General features: G+C 34.3%; 1 protein-coding gene across 3 annotated transcripts in view; it reads right to left on the bottom strand.

The window, feature by feature from the left end:
* Positions 1–19,814: 19,814 nt before the first annotated feature.
* Positions 19,815–24,689, bottom strand: part of LOC118198188 (outer dynein arm-docking complex subunit 1-like) — a 39,777-nt gene continuing 34,902 nt past the window's right edge. For all 3 annotated transcript variants that reach the window (XM_035369808.2, XM_035369807.2, XM_035369809.2), the window contains one exon: positions 19,815–20,019. In XM_035369808.2, the coding sequence (XP_035225699.1) occupies positions 19,911–20,019 (109 nt within the window). In that variant the 3' untranslated portion in view covers positions 19,815–19,910. The remainder of the gene's footprint in view (positions 20,020–24,689) is intronic.

Raw genomic sequence — 24,689 nt, forward strand, 5'->3', positions numbered from 1 at the left:
AGATGATAGTAAAGTTATAAAATAAAATAAGCGTTAGTAAAACTTAAAATCCTTACAACTTTAGTAATTAAATTGTAAATAAGTATAATGTCATGAACTACTATGAATGGCACATGTTGAATGTTAATTAATCGTATTGTCTCTTAAAGGAAAAGATTCTAATTTGAGTAGTTTAAATTATGTACGAACATTACGAAGGTATTTCCTAACAATTTGTTCAAGCTTACTATAGAGTTAAAAATTCTTAATTACCGTTAAAATAAGCATAGCCAACATAATTTTATCTAACGACGGTGACTTAATTCATGTGTTTAATAACTAAAACGTATTAATTAAAAAGCATATGCATATTTCTGAATAATTTCCTAAATCCACGGTGATTATTTTTACCGTATAGTCAGTCCCGTAAGAAAAGTTGAGATGCCTTTTTAATTATAAGGAAAATCTGCTTTCACTAAGCTCGGAACAAAAGTAAGCTCCTTACAAATCATTACAGAATAAAATTAACGTCTCCTTGGGTAATCTTCCTTAATCTGAGCTGCATACGTGACTAGAACATGTGCCTCGGTTCCCATACATATTCGTAAGGGGACGATCAACTTAATTAAGTTATTTGTCGTTAATCTTTCCATGGCTGAAATAAAATACAATGCACCTTATTATTGCTCAACAGAGGAAAGAGAAAATGCCAGCCTGTAAGGATTATTAAGGTACATAAAACAGACAAATTATAAGGGGGATAAACATAAACTTTTTTGTAATAAGAATGAGCAGTATAAACATAGTCCTATAATCAGGACATAGGAAAATATAAATGCATTATGAAGAATTAATGAAACGGAATTTATCAGCGCAATACGGTATTTTATCGATAATGTGATATGTAGTCGACATATTGGAAATGTGATAACTCCTATGCAAGTAAATTATACCTCACTAATGGTATAATTTAATTGCATGTTGAAAATGTTTCTAAAAAAAAAAATGGGAACTGGACTTCCGGAAAATTTGTTGGACGAAATATATTTTATGTTCTGACAAATGAGTTCGAGTGCACTAGTATGCATGATATTCATAATAAATTAAATGTCATGTATACCGGGGCTTAAATATTAAATAAAGCATTGCCAATTTGATCCATATGTCTTTCTTGTGCTTTTATAGGTAAGTTTACTTCCTGAAATTAAATGTAATTATGATATAAATGAATTAGTCGAAACGTTTCACTTTTACAAAGTCCAGAAAGTTTCACTTATAATTTTTTTCTAAGATGAAAAAATGTCACTTCCTTTGAGACTAAAGAGATTTTTTTTGAAAACTTCAATTTACTTTAAGATTAAAAAATACGTTTTGATTGTTTTAGTCGAAAAGGTTTCATTTTCCTTTTTTTTTTTTTTTTTTTTTTTTTTTTTTTTTTAGAGAGAGAGATCTCTGTTTCTGCTTTATGTGTAACAAAACCCACGATAAATTCAAAACTCAAGGGAAAAGTTACAGTTGTTTTCCGAAGTCGAATTGTAAAGTTGTAAAAAAAAAAATTTCGATTTTTTTTTTTTTTTTTTTAGATTTAAAAAGTTTAATTTATGTTTTTTCTAAGTTGGAAGAGTTTACTTCAAGACGAAAAATATTTTCTAAGTCGAAAAAATTTCATTTACATTTTCTTGAAGATGAACATTTTTGTCTTACATTTTTCAAAGATGAAAAAGTTCCATTTGAGTTTTTAAAGCAGGAAGTTTCACTTATAATTTTTCTAAGATGATAAACTTTCACTTTCTTTAAGACTAAAAAAGACTTTTTCTAACGCAAAAAAAATTCACTTCAGTTTTCTTTAAAGATACACTCTGAAATCTTCAGATCGAAAATATTTCAGTCAATTTAATTTTTTCTTTACTTTTCTTTTGTCTATGAAGAAAGGTGATCATAATTTCAAAATGTAAGGCGAAAACATTATACACTTTGTAATATCAAAATCGAAAAAATTAATTTCTATTTTTCCTAAGATAAAAAAGTTTCATTCGGATTTCATTTAAGACTCAAGTAATACACTTCGATTTTAGTAAGATAAAAAATTTCTGATTTTCTTCAACCAGGAAAATAAAACACAAAAATATATGTTTCGAATATTTTCTTGTTTGAGAATCATTCTTACGCCATAAGATCTTTCAGTATAGGCATCAGGATTTTTTGGAAGCAAAAGAAGCAAAAAAATGAGCAGCTCCATCCCCGGGAATCGAACCACGGATCTCTGGAATTCGCGCCCAGCATGCAGTCCACCACATCACGAAGGCATGCTAAGAAGGCGTGAGAAATATCTTATAATACCAATTTATATTTGAATAATGAAGTCTATAAAAGTTTAAAGATTGTCATAAGAATGAAAGCATTCTATTACCTTGTCTTGAAAAACATCCACAGTATGTTACATTTTCTGTTGACTTCAATTCACAACGATGATTGATTTTCCATTTAAAAGATTTATTTTATCTTCTGGATAAACTGCTAGAAAGACCGCTGTTGTTTCACGAGATAAAATGTCCTGTATAATGTAACTATTCATTAATTAAAGCCAGAAATGATGTTCCTCGACTTGTTAATCTCAGTTACGTTATCAAATTCTGCAAAGATAAGCATGCATGCACTTTTCTCAAGAGGTTGGCTCAACTTCAACTCAATCCGTCCATCAGAATTCTCAGTAAGATTCTGTGCTCCAATAAGGTTTGTAAAGATCTGGGGATAGTTCGAAACCAAACAGCTTCCTTGTATTCTTCCCTCGAGATAAAATATCTTTGCTTTGACAGACTTTATTGACAAAAGAACTGGTATTCCATTTGAAATTTCGTCACCTTCTCTTTTCTGTCACTTACTTCTTGTTGTTAAGGTACAAATGGCCTGACAAATAATATACAGAGTCACATAAAATGCTAACTGATACACGATGGAATCACTGGCGTAGCTGGGGGAACAGGGGAGACATGTGTCCCCCTAATGCAATATCCAGGGGGCAGCAAAACAATGTTATGAAGTTTTAGAATAAAATGTTTTCCATTGTTGGCAAACAGGAGAGGGCGCAAATTCGTCGGTGGTCCCCGGGAGTTGAAAACCCTAGCTGCAGCTCTGCATGGAATTAAATTATGTGCATACTACCTAGGTAACATGTAGTACACTCTTCTGATATAAAATATTTGTGATAAAAATATTTCAGGAAAGAAATAGAAGTACTAGAACGTTTCACTCTCTTGCATTGCGGTGTACGATCCTGGGCACTCGTGACCAATAACCACAGTGTTAACGCCACTAAATGGCCTGTCCTCGTGCTCGCAGGAGGAGAAATGGCCATCTTCAAAGACTGGAATTCCTGGATGTACACCTGAAAGAAAATAATGGAATGGCTGATATTTACGCTTCAAATTCCTTCCGAGTACCACTTTGCTTTTTGACGAGCCTTAGTACATCATATCGCCTGGAGTCATTCAACCGATGTCGTCTAGGCGTTTTCAAAATTGGCTATTTCGATTTTCTTACTTAAATCCATAATGCACAGTTAAAGTCTCTGAACAAAAGAAGGAGTTTTTATACTAAACACGTTACTTAATTAAGAAATATAGGGTGCAGAAGCGTTCATAGTAGGATATTAAAAGCACACCATAAGGCAGTAACTGTAATTTATTTATTACCTTTTATGTCAATTAATAGTTAAAGGTATGCCATTTACTAATGTGTAAATCATTGTCCATTGCGTGGATTACTTTTTGAATATGATGACCCCTCTGCACAACACATTCATCTAGGCGGCGTTGGAAGCTTGCCATAACTCGGCGTAACATATTCCCTGGGACATTGCTGACGGCAGTTCGGATGCGATCCTTCATTTCAGGAATGGTGGCACAACGTGTTAGGAAAACTTCTTGCTTCAGGTGCCCCCAAAGACTGCACATGAAAGATCAGGTGAGCGAGACGGCTAGGAAATGTCACCAAAACGGGAAATTAATCTACCTGGAAATGTCTGTCGCAATGGTCCGTCTATCTGGAACTTTCCCATAACGTCCCAAGTTGAAATGTTGCAGAAATAGGCGCTGGGTAGCAGAGTAGTTAATCTTGAAATAACTTTCAACAGCAAAGGCACGATGCTGTGCACTCCAACGATCCATATCACTATCACACTCGAAATGGCAGCTCATTAGTACACGAATGCGGTACGAGCTGGCGCGCATTCATGCAGTACGTCATTGTGCTACGCAAGTCAAATTACGCTATGAACGCTGTCACACCCTGTATTAGTATACAAAATTTCTTGCCGCGGGCTGTGTTCTACATGAGTAGGTCTGCGGTATGTGCAAATTTTATGGTTATATAGTGTTGCTTTCTTGGAATAGGCTAATCTTTTCTTTTTGTTCTTTACCTTTTTGACAGCAGCGTACGCATAATAAATCATACAATACTTCCATTCAAATAATCTGATCAGGTAATATTTTTTATATACTGTTGTTGTTGTTACTAATCTCATTTGTCTTATGTAATCAGATCAAATCCTTGCATTATTAGTATGGCAAGGCGTACATGATTGTGCCTGTCGTTCACCAGAGCTTTGAGCACCATACAGGTGATAATCACTCTTATGCTCAGTTCTGCCTCAATTTTGATTGACAGTTCCTCCGGAATCTAAGGGTGTCCCACCCCTCTTCCGTACCATCAATCTCTTGAGAGAATTTTCGGCTCCCCGCATATTTTGAGTGCCCCTATGCTGCGCAGACATTATACATTTACAAATACCCATACTTTCTCCAAGATTCGAACCCGGGCTCTTCGGTACAGCATTCAACGTAGCTAATCACTTTTCCGTCTGGGCGGCTTTATTTGTACATACTTATATATTTCATCTTCGCTACCGCATCATATATCTGTCTTCTGTTGTATTTTTGTTATGATTACGTGTTTCTGTATATAGTGTTTATACCTTCAAGGTCAGGACTGAGTTGATTTTATTTATTATTTTCTATTTTGAATTTAGTGTATGTTTCGAAGCGTGTCTGCGTGTTTCATGTATGTTCCGAGCGTGCAGAAACTAGACGAGTGTAGTCATTGATGCTCTTCTATCAAGAACTAGTTCAAGAGATAATAGCATCCTTCCCCTTTATCCTGCATCCTTCTGCTTTTTCCTTAGAGAATTTTTGTTGCACTGTAACTCATATGACATCATCTCTGTTTATCTTATCAAGGCCGAATTCTCAGCCCTATAAACGTAATCATATGATTATCGCATTATTATTAAACTTGAACTTTTCTTTACCGTTTTGAATAGAGTTATGACTTCAAGTCAGAAATAGCAAATAAAAAATACAAGTATAAATTCAAGTTTATCTTCGGAAATTTTGAATAAAAATCTATAATTTCTTGCAAGTAACCTTAGAAATACATCTACTCTAAGATAATGACAAAAATGCTATAGATAATATTTTTTTTTTCGAAAAATTTACAAAAAATACTTAAAAATACAAATTTTAAAAATAAATCATAAAAATGGACGAATTTTGTTTGGAATGAACCTCAATTTCGAGATATAAAAGGAAGAACCAAATAAGTTTAATAAAAAAAAAGAAATATTAATGAATATATACCATATTTAATTGACAATAAGGAAGTAAAATTTTGAGAGCTAATGTTTTAAAAACTACTCGTACGATTTTTACAAAACTTGGCAGTTTGGCATAATTTGAGTCTTGGAATCGAAATATGGAAAAACATTGGTACGTTATTTCAGAAATGTCCGATTTTGTGTCAAAATACCTGTGTTAAAGTAATGCTATATATAAATCTAATATATATCCTAAGTCGCGCTTTCGAGACATGGTAAAAGCAATTTCAATTTCGTCAGTCGGCCCTGTAGAACGGGAGATATAGAACTGTCCCATTTTATTTTTGCACAGAGTACTTGTTCAGCATTCACCATGATGAAGCTTTATTATACAATTCTGCTTCAATGTTCATCAGGACAGAGATATATAATATAAGTTGTTTAGGTTCGATATTTATCAACAGAATTACGAGTATATATTGTAAAAGTCTACTTTTCAGCATTCATCCAGATTTAGCTACATATTGTAAAATTTGTATGTTCAGCATTTTTCAGTATACAGTTATGCGCTATGAAATTATGTTTATTCAACATTCATATCAAGACACAGTCGTTATTATCATAAAAGTCTACAACATTCATTAAAACGCAGCTATATACATTAAAATTTTCCCTGTTCAATACTATTCACCAAGATATAGTCGTAGATTGTAAAATTCAACTTATCCAACGTTCATCAAGGTGCAAAATTTCACTTTACAATATTCATTAAGATCCATCTGTATACTGTAAAATTCTGCATATTCATAGCGATGTATTTTCCGTATGGTCAACGTTCAGTAAGACGCAAATTTAAACTGCAATATTTTACAATTTCAGTATTCATCAATGCAGAAATATATATAAAATTTTAGAGTTTTGCTATTTACAATTGTGTTTTATGAAATGTTGAAAGTAGAGAATTTTATAATAATCATGTGTGTTTTGATAAATGTTGAAATTCTAGAATTTTACCATACACAGCCTTAATGAATCTTCAACAAGTAAAATTTTACAATATGTATAGATAAAATCTCAAATTGTAAAATACTACAATATAAATCTGTGGCTTATTAAATGTTGACCATACCAATCTTGGGTAATATTCATCAAGATAAATCTGTATGCGTTACAATTCTAGAAGTTCAGCATTTATAAAGACACAGATGAATATTATAAAATTCTCTACGTTCAACATTTCTTAAAACACAGCTGTAAATCGTAAAAATCTATACGTTGAACATTCATCAGCGTATACTTTAAAATTCTATATATTCAACACTGGCGAAAATGTAGCTGCAAAATGTAGAATTCTAAATTATGTTTTTAAAGACAGAATGTATATGTTGTGTACTGTTATTGATCATGTAAAGTTGAGAAAAACATTAAAACCATATCTCAGTAAATGAAAACATTCTCAGAAAATGAACGGTATGCAAGAATTTTGGTTTAATTTTTTCTGGTTCTTTTAATGTAACAATAATATTTTAATTTTTTTTTTTTTTTTTTTTTTTTTCGAAAATGTATACTGAACTTTATTTTGAATAATCCTCATTGCTATGGAATTATTTCAACGAAAATTTGATTTATTCCGAAATTTTCCATAACTTTTCCTTACTCTTCTTATGTGTGTTTTACTTTTTAATAGGATACGTATTCCACATAAGACTTCAAAAGATTTGACTGTAGCTATTCTACAGAATTCAAAGTGCTAATTCACTAAATTGTTGATAACCCCTTCGCCAAATTCCGTATTGCGGATTATTTGTGCACCAAAATATCAAAGAAATATTCTCAGAGGGATATTTTACATAGAATTAGAAAATTTTTAGAACAAAATATAAAATTATGTAATACAGTAATTTTCATTGTAGGGGTCGCAAGAAACACCTGGAAAAAAGAAAATGCTCTCTGGTGTCCCAAGGGGAAATAACAGTATACGGTTTTACTGAAATTATTTCGGCTAAAATATTTCGGATAGCGGCTAAAATTTTCAAGTCAGCAAGCCACGCCATGTCATCCAGTTTTGGGCCATAAGTGTCTCTGTATATGAGAAAGTTTTAATTTCAGATAGCAATCTGACAAATCTTGTTAAATGTTTTCCTCGACATAGTCACCTCTACTTCTGCATGGAAAATTATGCATTGTAATCACCGTAATCTCTACCTAGCTCATCAGGCAAAGCCTTAAAAATCCGTAATATAAAGGCTGTCTTCAGATAAAATTTACAATGCATACAATGGTAGTCATTAGATGATTAAGGTTGAGCGCATTTTTCCAAATCAGATCTGCCCACCAGCGGCCGAGCGGTAAAGACGCTGAACACTGGTAGTTCGGTCTGAGGTTCGAGTCCCGCGAACGGGCTGGCTGCATGGGCGTTTTCGTGGTTTTCCCCATGTGTAACGTGTGTACGAGCCAGTTTCCTTTAGAAATTCCTCCACGAAGGCACCCTCCCTTTAGGCAGACAGCCCTCGTGTGCTTTGCCATAATTAAATAATCCAAAATCCAAATCAGATCTCGTTTGTACGTATATGTCGTACGCCATATCGTCCAATCGTCGTGGATGATTCATTGTTTCTTCAAATGTGCAGCAGCGCCAGGGGGCTTGATAACCAGTGATAAACAGTGAACAGGTCTTGATAACCGCGACACGCTCGGTTTCCGCCGTTGCGCAACTTTACGGTTACCATTCTATGTTAGGTAAAAGTAAAATAATGAGACTGCTAAAAGGACGAATTTTAATTTCAGTCTAACATTTGGATGCAAATATCATTCAAATGTGCAGAAATCCTTGTCTGTCAAATGTGCAGAAATACACAATGCATGCAAACCCTTTTGCATGCTACACAAATTAATCTAGACCTCCTAATAGCACTGTTTTGAACTGATTAAACAGTGCAATAAAATATGCTTTAAATATTTTTATATTCTTTAAAGACGCTGATATCTGTATTTATGCTCAAAAAGATGTCAGAACAGCTCTGAATTGAAAGAATTACAACTTACCGTAAAGAGCAGAAAACAGTTCCTTGGCATTTTTAATCGAAGAATAAAATTAGCGAAAAGGCGCTACTTGGCACTTTTGGACTGGGTGTATTTAATTATGGCAAAGCACACTAGGGCTATCTGCCTAAGTGGATGGATGCCTTCGTGGAGGACTTTCTAAGGGAAACTGGCTCGTATACACGTTACACATGGGGAAAACCACGAAAACGCCCATGCAGCCAGCCCGTTCGCGGGATTCGAACCTCGGAGCGAACTACCAGCGTTCAGCGACTTTACCGCTCGGCCGCTGGTGGGTCGCCATTTTGGACTGGGAAACAGCAAAGACACGTGGCACTCAAGCGGTTAATTCTAATCCGTCGCGCAGATGAAATATTGGTAATGGGACAGACTGAAGGTGATAACACACGAGTAAGGCAATCGCGAATGCAACGCCCCTGCACGCTACAGGTGACAGGTGAGACCAGGCCCCGACACCCGGGCGGCTTGCATGGACTAATCGGGTATCGTCCGAGTCCCGTAACTATCTGGAGCTACACTCCGAATTCAAGACATTACGTGGCCATACAAAGGTAAAGTATCAGATGTTTCTGTGGATTTTTTTAGAAATTATTTATCAGATATCTATTTCGTTGTATAAAGTAGAATATACAAAATACAGGAAACAGATCTGAAGACACAATACATTCCATATTAACTTTCGATGGAATAACATTATTTTAAAAGCTCATTGTTGCGGAAATTTTGCTGTACTCTGAAAACATCCCAAATCTAACTTTGTGGTTAAACCATTCTCCTGGTTACATCGCATGTTTGCTGCATATACTCGTTACACTATACATTTTATAACATGCATCGCATTGATCATTGCACTGTACTTAAGGCAGATTTACAAAATTCATTGCTACGCGACATTTAATTAGAGCTTTTTTGTGTTTGTTTTCCTCGTTAAAGATACGACGAATGCTTTTGTCTCATGAAAATAGTACGATTGTAGGTGGTGGATGCATAAAAACAGCACTGAAGGCTACTAGGCGCCCACAAGCCACCGGTTGGACACACTGTTTTATGCTTTACCGTTGTTTAACTAATACGCTTGCTCAGAATACTTTGTTCTTTAACAAAGAAAAAAGTGTTATTTGTCTATTAAAAGGAATCGGATATTATGTAATGATTGTTAAAACGTAAATAATCTTGAACGCATGAAGTGATTATAATTTTTTGTTTATTTAATATTTTGCAGTCAACAAGTCAAAATGCATTTTTATTGAATCCAAACTACAGGCTTGTAATAGCAATGCCATGTTAAACTTAGAATATATTTATATATATACCTGAACGAAGCAGATCTGATGAGTTCAAGTTGGATCAGAAATATCACTAAGCAAGATGAGCATTGTTTCAAAGCTGTCACTTTCTATTTACTGTGACGAGCTGTAATATGGTAACAAAAGCAAACGAATTCTATATTAATACATAATTTTGATTATAGACTGATTTAGACTGTTTTGTTGTTTCAAGCCAATAACGACACTGCTTTCGAGGGGAAAAAACGTATACAGTTATGAAAAATCCATTTCAGCTTTGAGCGCTTTAGGCGAAAGCTACATCCAAGAAGATTAAATTTCTACTAAATTCAGCTTTCTGTCGTTCAATTATTTTTCGTTTCACTTTTAAATCAGGATGCAATCCTGCAGTAGTTTTTATTAAATTTTAATTCGTCTCGAAATCTTAAAATATACACACACGCATAGCATATTAACAAAAATCATACATGAGCGAAAAGTTGCTTTTATTTACTATTTTTAAGCTGCAGTTTATCTGCCAATTTTTGACCATGACTTTTATGAAAATGACCGGCAATTATACACCGGCAGTTGTGATGTGGCTGTAATTGTCATGAATGAAAATTTGCCTGAAACTGCTGCAACCCGTCTTTCTTAATAAGTAACGGATACTGAGCGTGAATTTGTACCGCTAATGGTTTCCACAAGAAGGCACGATTACATACTTATCCATAATCATTTTGCGACAAACAACACTGTCTTATAAACGGTATTCTGTAATTGCTATTTGAACTCAAAGAATAATAAATAAAAATGCAGTTTTTAGTATATGGTTTGATTTTATCAATATACTATGAAATCTACGCCATTATATATATATATATATAAGCAGGATGTCCTGTACGTATAGTAGCATTTAAAAAAAATAACAACAGAAATTTGCTGTTTCAGAATGCAGTTTGCCATTCACCACAAGATGGATTCTTTTTTTAAATACACTCATGTCCATAAATTAAGGATAATGCAAAATCAGGCAAAGGAAGAGTTAGAAGCAAAACAAATTTGACTTATTTGTAAAGCTTATTTATTAAACAAAAGGTAAAGAGCAAAAAAAGATGCTATATGTTTGATATTATTAAAAAAATTAGCGATTTTTTCTCCCTGGAGCAAATTAAAAAAAAAAAAAAAAAACCCTATTTACAAAAAACCAATATTACATGGTTGGTATGATTGTTAATACATTGTATGTCCCCTAAACGATGCAATACAGTCCGTACAACGCCTAACATGCTGAGTATCAAATTATCGATCTGATCTTGGGGGATATTACACCACTCAAAAAGCAATGCTCTCCGAAGTTCCGATAGACATGTAGGAGAAGGTTGACGGGCTGCAACTCGTCGGCCAAGCATGTCCCACACGTGCTCTACTGGATTCAAGTCCGGTGAGAATGCTGGCCAGTCCATACGGGTGATATCCTCCGATTGAAGGCATTCGCTTACGATGCTTGCACGGTGAGGACGGGCGTTGACATCCATAAACACAAATTGTGCGCCCATGGCTCCCCGAAACAAATGTACATATTGTTCCGGAATGACGTCCCGATAGATTTGGCTTGTCATGGTTCCAATTTGAACATGCAGGTCAGTTCTGAAACCCAGAATAATTCCACCCCAAACGGCACTCCTGCACCACCGTAACGATGTCGTTCAATGATGTTTTCTTGGTGGTAACGGGTACCTGGAGCTCTCCATATGAAAGTCCGGCGAGAATCAGACTACAAGCTAAACCTGGACTCGCCGGAAAACATCACACAAGCCCACTGTTGCGGTGTCCACAATGCATGCTCTTAAACCTGGACTCGTCGTGGAACGCATCTGACAGATCTACGAGCATATAGACCAATCTGCCCTAAGCGTCTGTACACGGTTTGCCTTGAAATTGTCGTACCAGTGGCTGAAGAGAGCTGACGAGACATGTCTGAGGCTGTGCTCCGCCTGTTTTTTTTTTTGGCAGTAACTGCCAAATACCGGTCCTCATTCGGCGTTGTAACTCTGGGGCGACCTGTGCTGTAACGTCTACTCACATTACCATCATCTTGGAATCGTTGCCAAAGCCCGGAGATGACACTCTAGGCAATTCCAAGTTCGTCTGATACTTCCAGTTCGATACGCCCACATTCCAGACGGCCGATAATTCTACCAAGTAAAAAATCATCCAAATGCGTCCTTTGTGTCATAACTATTCGGTTATTGCACTGAAATGCTTATAAAGCGCCTGCGAACAATTTTATTTTTTTGCCTGTATTCTTTATATATCACTCTCTTGAACTCTCGTCATTAGGAAGTACCATTGGTGACATCTGGTTACTTCCTGAAATCTGCAAATGATTCTTGAAAATGTGTGTAGTGATTTTACAGGGGATATATTTATTTTAGAGTTCGATTTCCGCGTGACTCCGAATTATCCTTAATTTATAGACATGAGTGTATAAAATAGATTTTCACGTGACGTTTTTACCGACAGATGGGCATTATTCGTATCAAATTGTGGCGCAACACGTTCTTCTCCTGCATTAAATATGCTTTTTAAGTTTAAGTAAGTAATCTAACAACGAAAAAAAAAGGAAGCACTAGAAGTGGTGTTTCGCTGTTGGAGAAAGTGGTGTGGTGTGTGTGATTATGGCAAAGCCTCGAGGGCTATCTGCCTAAGGGGAGGGATGCCTTCGTGGAGGACTTTCTAAGGGAAACTGGCTCGTATACACGTTACACATGGGGAAAGCCACGAAAACGCCCATGCAGCCAGCCCGTTCGCGGGATTCGAACCTCGGACCGAACTACCAGTGTTCAGCGACTTTACCGCTCGGCCGCTGGTGGGCCCGCTGTTGGAGAAGGAAAATCACTTCTGTGAGCTAGTGAAAACCTAAATATTGATCGAGACTTATCGAGGAGTCTGTGATAAATTATAAAACCTAATTAGCATACTCAATAAATACGAAAACACTGCCGTTATGTATACATGTAAATAAATGCAGTTGTTTAAAAGACTCGAAAGCAGTATCGTAATTGGCTCGAAACAACGAAACACCACATTATAAAACTATAATCAAAAACCAAGATCATGTATTAATATACCATTCGTTCGTTTTTGTTACTATATTTCAGCTTTACCAATAGCTGTCAAATGTACATCTTCGTTTAAAGAACTTTAATTTGCAGACGGGTAACTGTTTAGTGACTCTTACTGCCATATCTTAGGATCCAGGTTCGAATCCTGGTGAAGGCTTGGATGTAAATTGTCCGTCCCTTCATAGGGGCAATGGTGGCTCATTTATTAGATGTCTCCATAATAAAGTGACCACCGCTTCCAGGGTTAATAGTGGCCAGCTGCTATAATCACTAGTGCCCGCCTCTGGAAAAACATTTTCTCAAATTCTCGCAATATTGATGGTGCAGCGCCGTCTATTGCTAAATTTTGAACTAAAGCTTATCTTTTGCTTAAAAAATTCGCCTTTTTGATAAATCTTTGAATGCGAACCGCTCTCTGAAATGCCAGTTTACTGGTTCATATAGGTTTTAAATATGTGTTAAGATTTATACGATAGTCTAAGAATTACATCAAACTTTAAATTTATTTTGGAAAATAAATTACGCTTATGTTCACAGCCTAGTTTAGAGTCTACGGTCTCAGGCATGGTGATCTTTTAGGGAACTTCTGTAATCAATTTCCTTCTTTTTTGTGAGATATAGGGAGTTGGGTTGCCTTTTAAACTGATGATTTGGGTTCCTTTTATTAAGAATCTAATCATTATAATGGTTAAGCTAATCTAAAAATAATAATAATGACTATTTTAGTTCAATCATGCCGAATCTGATAATCTAATCTAACAATGATAATCTTAATATAAATCATGATAATAATTAATCTAATCTAATGATAATAATAATGATTAATTTAATTCAATCATGCTGAATCTAATAATCTAAACTAATAATGATAATCTTAATTAAATAATAATTTGGGGCTTTTTTAAGCTGAGGTTTTGTGCTGTGATCTTATTGTCACTCATATTTTGTGTGCCTTTCGGTAAAAGGCCCAATGGTAAAAGAAGATTTGAAATCTGGTTATTGTGTTAAGGTGATTAAAATCAGTTTCTTTCGAAATTCGGAATCGAATAGTTTCAATTGAGATTTGTCACACGGTTGATCTTCTGTCTTCATGCTCGTTAAACTTCTGAAAAATAGAAACAGAATATCACAATTCATAAAAGTCTAGTTGCTAAATTTTTATTAATGAATGGAAAAAGTAAAAAATAAATTTATATTTAAGGCATTTAATAATAATTAATTATTTAAAAGTTATCAATATTTAACTATTAATTCATTGTTATTTTTCAAATTATTTATTATTAGATGTAACTTAATTATTTTTACACATTTTAAGAAATCTTTGTTTAAAAAAAGTAGTTTATTTTTCTCAAGTCTGTAGCATTTCCCATTTTTACTTCATATACTTTATGACTATATTTAGCTAAAGTGTCAGCACATAGTTATGTTGATCCCCGTATACATATATATTTTCCACTTTATTTCATTTTCAGTTATAATTTTAAAATATAGCTTCAAAGAAATTTATGTATATATAATAAATATAGCTTTTTAAAATATAGACTTTGCAAAGAATTTGTAACTTAGGGCATGTGAGTTAAAAGAAATGTATGCAAATTCTGATCATTTCTTCATTTCAGTGGAATGTTTGAATCTTCTTGGAAGAAATATACCTTCTTACAGCATTCGACACGTTAATTTTCCAGAAAATATAGCCGTATAGAAGAAATGTGGTAAAGATAGCTTTCTTTACCAGTTTTCAAAATTTTAAAAATAATGTATGCGTCACCAGAATTTCAATGAAAAATCAAAAGACACTAAAAAATTTAAAAAATTACTCAATATTTCATATGTAATTACTGTAATTGTAGTAAATAGAGTAAATTATACAAAGAATATACAGGATGATCAGCGAATAAGCCCTGATTTTAAAATTAAATATCTCTACAACAAAGATCGATAGAATTATGCGGTAAACTGTACGTTCATTAGCAAAACTGAAAAATGGTTTACAAAAGTTTAGAAAATTTAGTTACGAAAATCGTTAACAGATGGCGCTCTGCATTGAAAACTCTTTCTCTGAAAGGAGTAAAAAAACAAGTAGCTTTTGCAATCAAATTACAATTTTTTTTAAATATTCACCATTCGAAACAATGAGGTGGCGTAAACGAACAATGAAATTTGACATCACGTCTTGCAATGTCTGAATGGAAATGGAATCACATGCAACACCAAACAACGATTCAAGCTCATCTAGAGTAGCGGGATTGTTTCGACAGACAATGTCTTTCAATGCGCCCCACAGAAAGAAGCCACAAGGACTCAGATCGGGAGAATATGGAGGCCAAGCTATTCCTGTGTCAGTAAATTGCGGATAATCTAACGCAATTACTCTATTTCCAAAGTATTCATGAAGAAAGCGAAAAACTTTATCTGTTCGATGTGGTCGAGCCCAATCTTGCATGAACCAGTCGATACCTGGTCGATCCTCCAACGCCAGTTGAGTGCTGACAAATTGTTCCAAAATTGTAACATAACCAAATTTGGAATTTGTTTTATTATCGATTTCATATTTTGTAAAGTTTAACTAATTCTATTTCCTTAACGAATTCTCAACGATTTGAAAGCCAGAAATGGCAACAATCTACGGGGGGGGGGGTACTTTTTATCTCCAGGGCGCGGAACTGTGTATCGGAAATCCTAAAGATAGGCTCATTTTAAAATTATTCTGCGACATTGCCTGAACTGAAATTTATGGTTTAAGTGCGAAGAACATATTTAATAAATAAAGGTTACACTCAAAACGTTGAAAAAACGCCCCTCTGGACATAATTTAAAATCTGAAAACTTTCATTTTGGGGGGGGTCGCACTGCCATAAAGTTTGAATACCACTCAGCTAATGCTTTCAAACGTAGTCTATACAGATGCTGTGATGTAAAAAGAAAATGCTAATCGCTCACGTAAGAATAAAAATTAGTAGGAATAGAAAATGTTAGTAAAAATGAATATTCTCAATGAAAAATATGCTAATATTCTCGGTAATCTATAGCAGTATTTGTTCTTACAAGAGAAATACCCCAACATTCTTATAAGAATAAAAATAGTAATAATTGAAAATTCTTAAAATACAAATGAAAATTTTCTATTGCGCTAATATATTCAAAGACAATTATCAGGGTGTACAGTAAATGTTTCGACAAACTTCTAGGAAAGATAATTCATAAGATTAAGAATTGCATAGGAACCCATGCCCGGAAATGTCAGTGGTAAGTGTTAGCATAGGTAGAAGATGGGAAAGGAAACAAGAGATTGATTAATTTGAAACATTTATTAGACATGAATACAAATGGTGTATGACAGCTTGCATGTCACAAAAGATGGTCGAAGTTTGCCCCATCAGACGCCAAACATACCTGACACCGACGGCCTATTTATTGCCGGACATGTTCAAACGCACCGTGAGTTTCTTTGGTTGTAACACTTGCGCACGCGAGTCTTACGACGAGATCAATTTCAGACGCAACAGGATCGTGATACACGACCCTTTTGATGCCTTCCCACAAAAAGAAATCAAGGCTCGATAAATCCGGTGAGTGTGGGAACCAGGGAACTGATTCACCACGCCCAATTCATCGATGCGGGAATGATCTTTTTAAATGACTACGAACATCCAATCGAAAATGAGCATGGGCCCCCAATATGTGGCGCCTGATATTTGGTGGAATATCGCCAAGCAAATTGGGAAGAACCTGCTCTGAGAAAGATTAAATAATTCGCAGCATTCAAATGGTCCGTCGGTGTCAGGCATGTTTGTCATCTGATGGTGCAAACTTCGAGCATCTGTTGTAACATTCAAGATGTCGTACACCATTTGTATTCATGTCCAATAAATGTTTCAAATTAATCACTCTCTTGTTTCCTTTCCCATCTTCTACCTATGCTAACACTTACCCGTGACATTTCCGGGAATAGGTTCCTATGCAATTCTAAATCCTTATGACGTGACCTACCTTCCCTAGAAGTTTGTCGCAACATTTACGGTACACCCTGTATACTGATATTTAATTCCATATGAACACATTAATTATATTGTAAAAATTAATAAGAACTGAAGATTCTTGCAAGATTGAAAGAAATCTTGTAAAAATGTGAAACTGTAATAATTTTCTGTAAGAATGAAAATTCTCATTCATAAATATGCTAATGTTTTTAAGGTAATCTCTACCGGCATTCATTCTTACAAAAGTACCTAGATTTTAAAAAGTCATAATTTTATGAGACAGTATTATAAATTTACCTAAATATCTGAATGCATTTGATTGCATTATTGTTATAATACTTTATACTGACCACATGCTTCATGTATGAAGGTTGGTTTCTTGCTGAAATCTGGGTCTTGTGCTTTGAGACCAATAGTTTTTGGGTTGCGAGAGTAGTTTGACCACAGCCAACATCACCAGAGCTTTGCTAGACCAACGAAGCACATATTCATCCCGTACCACGCCGCGTGCATTGGGAAAAATCCGTGCTCATGATTGGATATGCCTTATGATGATATAATTTCCTCTATGCTTGGGAATGCCTTCACACTAGTGTTGCCAAATCGTGCGATTTATCGTGAATTTGCTAATTTTGAGAAACATGTGGTACTAAAATTTATACTTCTGAGATTTTGCTTGATATTTTTATTTTTTAATATATCGTAAAATTCCTATATGTTAATGTAATTAATATATTAAATTATTTTATAATAAAAAGTAAAAATTTGTTTAGGCTTAAATAAAAGTTGGTAATAGGTAATAGTGCGATTGTAGCCCATGAGTGAATATGCATTCAATATTCAACGGTAGTAGCTCGTACTTTCATATGTTTCATTGACCAGAGTCAAGTTACATCTCCTCCTGTGTTAACTAAAGTGTGAACTCTGAGTAATAGGAAAAAATTCAGAATTGCCTTTCCAAATGCTTGGCTTAAAATGCACATGCTTGATATTTGGATGGAAAGAATGAAAACAAACAAGAAAAAAGTTTATTGTAAGTTACGCAAATGTAAACTGAGGGCAGAGAAAACTGATTTAATGAAACCCAGTTCTTTAAAGCACAGAAAAAATTTGATGGTTGAAAATGGATAATTCTCTTAATGTGTACACTGTGTTTGTTCTATAGCATATTTTTATTTCAAATATCTAATCAATTTTAAAAAGAAAAAAAAAATTAGAATAATTGTTATATACATACCAAACAAAATGCATTAAAAATTTTAGAATCTGACATGAATGTCTGTTCATAACAGAAATAACTATCTCAATGTATCTTTAATATTCTTAGGCATCATTTGTTACATTTTTTCTTTATTAAAATTACAAATAAAAAATCAACATTAAGTTTTAGGCAGGGCTTAATTTCTAAAATTAGAAGTGCAGAGCCCTACAGTAGACTGTCAGAAAAGAGGAACAAGTAGAAATAAATAAAATAACTAATAAAATCATTAACAATTAAAAAATTAAATAATTAATCATTAAAATAATTAAATAATTGATGATTTAACTAATAATTAAAATTTCATAAAATCTATCGAAATTTTTTTTAATTTAATAAGTGATTTTAAATATAACTAAAAATAATTTAATTTAATAAGTGATTTTAAATGCCAAAAGTAAAATTTTCAAGATCAAATTTCTATACTGAACTTGTTGTTCATTTACATAAAAAGAGTTCCGGAACCTTCTTATTTAGGGCTCCGGTGCCCACCGGCTAGAATTATGATTTATCCTAAAAATAAGGAAGTACTGGCGCAATTTACGCTCTTAGATTTTAAGGATCCCTTTTACTTATGCATTTAATATATAAGTTAGTAATTCTTTTACATGATAACAATTTCAGTGACCTCAGCAAACTTTAAAAAAATTGACAAAAAAACTAAAATATTTATTAAATTTGCCTCTCTTTTCTGTAAATACTGATTTTAAAACTTTTCTTTGAACTCAGCGACCACAGTATTTACTGTATTACTCATAGATGGGCCAACTCCATAAAAATAACAGTAATTAAAAAAAAAAAAAAAAAAAAATCTGAAATGTTTCAGATTTTAAATTACGTCCACAAAGGCTTTTTTTAACGTTTTGTGTGTTACCTTTATTTATTAAATATCGTGTTCTTTGCTCTTAAACCATAAAATTTAGTTCAATAGCAATGTCGCAAAAAAATTTTAAAATGAGCATATCTTTAGAATTTCCGATACACAGTTCCATGCGCTGGAGATAAAAATTCCAAATTTGGGATTTCAGATGCCCATATTCGCAGTAGGATTACGTCATTCAAAATTCGATGGCTCTATGTACCGTTGTTTTATCACAATGCGAGAAATATACATACATTTATACAGATTTTTCATTATACAATTTCTTCAAATATAATGAAGGACCTTAATATTTTGTGGCAACAGTTTGAAAATAAAAACCAACATTTATAGGAGTTCGAAGCAAAATGCCAAAACGAAAGTAATAGTCCTTCTGGACTCAAATCCCTTTGCACTAAAAAGAAGAATATTGTAAATTTAAAAAATTCAATTATGCAGTTTAACAGAGCTGCACAAAATTATACTGGTGATTTGACAGCTTTAATAAATTTGCAACTTTTGTTTTCAAGCAAATTTTCCCCCAATTCCAAAGTGATCATATATATGTTCGTTTGTGATCTGCGCTGTATATTTAAGATACATTCTCTTGATTTTTTACTGAGAACTAAGCAAATAAAATTACCCAAAAATGAAAGCAACACTAGATTTCTAAACACAAATAAATTTAACAATGAAAGAAGGTAGCTCTTTATTTTACTATTATGTATATTTTATTTTCATATGTTTTGGACGGACCGCAGCACCGGTTGAAAAAGTACAAACTAGATTTAGGCTTTTTTCTGCTCCAGCTTCTTTGCAAAAGCATTTAGATTTTCTCTGTTGTATAAAATTTCAGATATTTCTTTATTTTCATTCATTGTGTGATTGGTAACCTTACTGAAAAAGAAAAATCAAATAAACATACATATATACTACATTTACCAAGATAAAAATTCATTAATTTAATATAATACAGCAAAAGTCCGAAATCGTGAGGAATTTGGCCATCCGGGGTTTCGGAGATTTCTGAATTAAAGACCATCAGAGTACACATAGTAAGATGGTATATAGAAATTCTAAAATTAAAAATATTCTTTATTATTAAATAAAAAGGTATGTTACATAAAGAAAATTTTTTCTGAATCACCAGCATGTGAAATTGAAATGTGACTCAAGATAATTGGCGATATTTTCCAGAAAAAACTTATTACACATATTTGCTATTCCATCAATTAATTTTATAATTGAGGGCATTGTCATCTCAATGTGAGCCTTCATTTACATCATCTTCATTTCTCAGGATTATTTCATTAGTTGCAAAATTTCGCGTTTTGCTTATGATATTCGAAAAACCTTCAGATTCCCCGCTTTCATTACCATCATGAAATTTGGTAGCCAAATTTATATTATGCTAAACACTTTTAAAAATATCTGCAGACACGTTCTCTCATGACTTTGCAATGCTCCACATTTCAGAGATTATATCTGGTTTTAACGAACGTTTCCCGCCAATGCGAATATAGTCTGTGCAAACAGTTGGTTCGCGTTGAGGTGTTTAATCATATTTTTGTCAAATGATTTTTGGAATTTCAAAGAAAGAGACTTGCTTTAGTACACTCTGTTGTGAAAATTTGTAAAAAAAAATATCCTTATCATTAAGTACAATCTGTCTGAAATGGAACTATTACGCTACCTGATTAGAACCATCATTTACTTCCAATTCTGTTGCAAAATGTCAGCTACAAAATGTCACTAAATCATGTGCACAGCTTTAGGTACTGATAATGTATCATATGACATTCAAGAAGAGCAGCGCTCTGGCCAGCCTACTCATGTTGATGAGGCCCGCCTGCGAGAACTTGTGGAAGAAAATCAGCATGCAACTACTCGGAAGCTTGCCAAGGAGTTAGACATTAGTGCCATGCCCATTTGTAGCGTTATGTATCACAGAGACTTGACGTGCAAATTCAATCGCTGGGTGCTGCATGAACTGACTTAATGCAGATAAGGATAGAGGTGTTCAGGCCAGCACTAATCTGCTCGAATATTAACACAAGGACAAAATTCCGGACCGGATCCTTCACTTGTGATGAAATGTGGATTTACTTCAACAACACAGGCCGAAAGGGGGGTTAGTTTTGTGCCTGGTGAGCCAGTCAGCAGCATGGCAAAGTGTAATTTGACTAACAAAAAGATCATGCTTTGTATCTGGTGGCTTTGCCGTGGTATTATCCACAAAGAGTATCTGGAAAAGGTAAAATCATGGACAGTAAGGTATACAGTGAGATGTTAGCCCGTGCTGATGCTGCTATCAAGGAAAATGTCAAATGGAGTTTCTGCGCAGAAAGGTTCATTCACCGGCTGGGCTCTGCAAGGACTCGAATGGGATCTTTTGCCACACCCATCATATAGCCCCAACATCGCTTCTTCAGACTTATATCTTTTATACACCTGCAGTCACATCTTGCTGGTACTATCTTCTATTCTGCACAGGACGTCCGAAATGAGGTTAATCTGTTTTTGGACTCGGGGCCACCAGGTTTCTGGGCCGGAGGCTTTAAAAACCTACGTTTTAAAACGTTGGGAAAACTTTAAAAACCTACATTTTAAAACGTTGGGAGAAAATCATAGATTTGGGTGGTGATTACTATTTGCATTAAAGGTACTGCTTTCATGTTTTTTTGTCTAACTTTACTAAGACCGTTTTTTGGCGGAAAAATTTCATTACAACCAGATATTAAAATATTTCTAGTATTCTTGGATGAACTTACTGCTGAAATGGTTTTCGAAAAGTTACTTCATAGCTGCATTTCAGTTTGCGCAAAATTCTGCTTTCATTGACCGATTGATGGATCTATAGTCTCAGTGAGAGAGTAAATACCAGACGAAGTGTATGGAAACGGAGCAGCAGCAAGGCATTTCGGTCCACCACCTACCGAAAAAATGATACGTACTTGGCGACTGCAGGAAGATCAACTGAAGACTGCTAAAAAACAAAAACATAACCTTCGATGCCCAGCTCCATCTTGGCCTGAACTTGAAAATGCTGTAGAAATGTGGGTGATAGATAAGAGGAAGTCTGGGATAAATGTTTCAACCAAAATCATAATCAATGAGACCAAAGGATTTGCAGAAAAACATGGAAAACAGAACTTTTCAGGGTCTGAGGGCTGGTGCTACAGGTTCATGAAAAGGCAAGGCTTATCAATGCGCACAAAAACAACTATTTCACAGAAAATGCCAGCAGATTATGAAGAAAAAATACTAGCATTTCATAGGTTTGTTATAAATGCACACATGAAAACTTCTTTTGAGCTCGGTCAAATAGGAAATATGGATGAAATTTCACTCACATTTGATGTACCATCCAACAAGACTGTGAGTATTAAAGGGTCTAAATCAATAACCATAAAAATCACAGGTCATTAAAAAACTCGATATACGGTAGTTCTAACATGTTGTGCTGATGGCACAAAACTACCGCCGTTTTTCATATTCAAAAGAAAAACTTCCAACGGGTGCAATTGTTCATGTTAATCCGAAAGGCTGGATGGGCGAAGCTGGAATGAAACTGTGGTTACAGAACGTATGTGCGAGGCGACCTGGTGGACTCTTAAGAAAACCCTCTCTTTTGGTTTTGGTCCAGTTTAGCACCCATAGAACTGAAACCATAAAGAATAAAGCGAGAGAATTAAAAACCCAGATAGCTGTCATTCCTGGTGGACTGACTGCCAATTGCAGCCTTTAGATGTATCAGTGAATAAGCCATTTAAGGAAAAAGTGCGAGAACGATGGAACAAGTGGACCACATCACGCCCTCACACCCTCAGGTAGAATGAAGCGGCCCTGTGTGAGTGAGTAAAAAGATCTTGGGAGGACGTAAAGGCTGAAATAATTGTTAGATCCTTTAAGAAGTGTGGAATCAGGAATGCTCTTGACGGAACAAAAGACGACGCATTATTCGAAGAAGGTGATACTAGTGATGATGGAAACAGTAGTGATGACGATATTCTCATTTTCGATGATGATGATAGTGAAAAGGATTTTTATGGTTTTGAAAGTGATTAAAGTCTAATTTCATAATAATTAACATTTTCTTTGAATCTGTGTTTTTTGTTGTTTCTGCTTTATTTTGTATTATGTTTGATTGCTTGCCGTTCATTCATTTATTCATTATTGAAATTTACATATCATGTTCAAAATAGCTTGCCATTTGTTAATTTTCCTTAATAAAAATATGTTTGGTAATTGCATTCAATGATTATTTATTTGGCTTTTATGAAATGTGAGAACTAAAAGAAACCACATTTTAAGTTATTGTGATAGCACGCTCTCACGTGGATTATTGAAACTTTTTCCCCTTGTGTGTGGCCTTCTAAATAAGGGTGCATCTTATATGCTGTCAAATATGGTAGCCATATATTATGTCATCGTACTAACCATATTATGCCTTTTAATTGCTCTCCCAATAACATTCTGAAAAAAATAGATCTACGATGGTATTTTCTAGGTTTAAGATTAGACTTGCCTCCAACCACAGGCAGACACAAACACAAAATTACAAATACACTGACCATATATCAATATAGTGCATATTTTATGTAGAAAATGAAACAACAATTATAATTTCATAACAATAATACTCATAAAAACGAATCTTCTTCATATTACTGTAGATGACAATAGAAATAAAAACATAATCTAATTAATTATTTTGGATACTTAAGTTTCAGTTCACATTGCAGTCAAAAATTCTTTGAGTTCTGATTTGGACTTGCAACAATCCAAGAGAAGTTCCATGGAACAGAAAAGTTCCTCAGAATGCAGTTCAAAGACAAATGTTTTAATGTAACTGGCAACTGAGTAAATTGAAAGCAGTCAGTAAACTGATATTCATGTTGAAGAGCTAACAACAGATCGTATGCATTATCATTTCCACTGTGGCAAACACCATCAAAGGAGGCTATTTTCTATTTGCACATGCACATTTTACAAGAAAGATGTTTAATCAAATATTCTGATCACTCTACCAAGTTTTCCTGATAATTCCAGTGTTAGTAGCTGACGAAGGGATGAGTACCATCATTTTATTATTATTATTATTATTTTAATAGCCAGGTGCTTTAATTAATAGCCGTTAGCCTTGGGCCACTACAAGGGCCGGAACTGAGGCCATTTCATTGAGGAAGCACCTGATAGGTAAACATTGTTGCCTCTTATGAAGGGATGAACAGTTACAACCATACCTTCCTTCTCTGGGAACCTGAGCCCATCACTAAGGCAATCAGGATCACTAACCACTACACCAGATGGGCAACACCATCTTTTTATGAACCATCTTTCTGTGAACACGCTGTATATATCCATACATATTCGATTAATGTAAAAAAAAGATAACAATTAAGCTTTGATACATAGTGATATTTTTTAAACGAATGCCCTTGCACACATTTTTAAGAAGTTCAGTTTTACTTACATATTTCAACTTTCTCTACATTTCTACTACTACGAATGTTTCTCTCATATTTTTAACTAAGATTTTTTCATTAAAAAATTGCAAATGGGAA

The sequence above is a fragment of the Stegodyphus dumicola genome, chromosome 11 (assembly GCF_044657685.1).
Source record: "Stegodyphus dumicola isolate Sdum_Otavi_A_Nest chromosome 11, ASM4465768v1".
Classification (NCBI taxonomy): Eukaryota; Metazoa; Arthropoda; class Arachnida; order Araneae; family Eresidae; genus Stegodyphus; species Stegodyphus dumicola.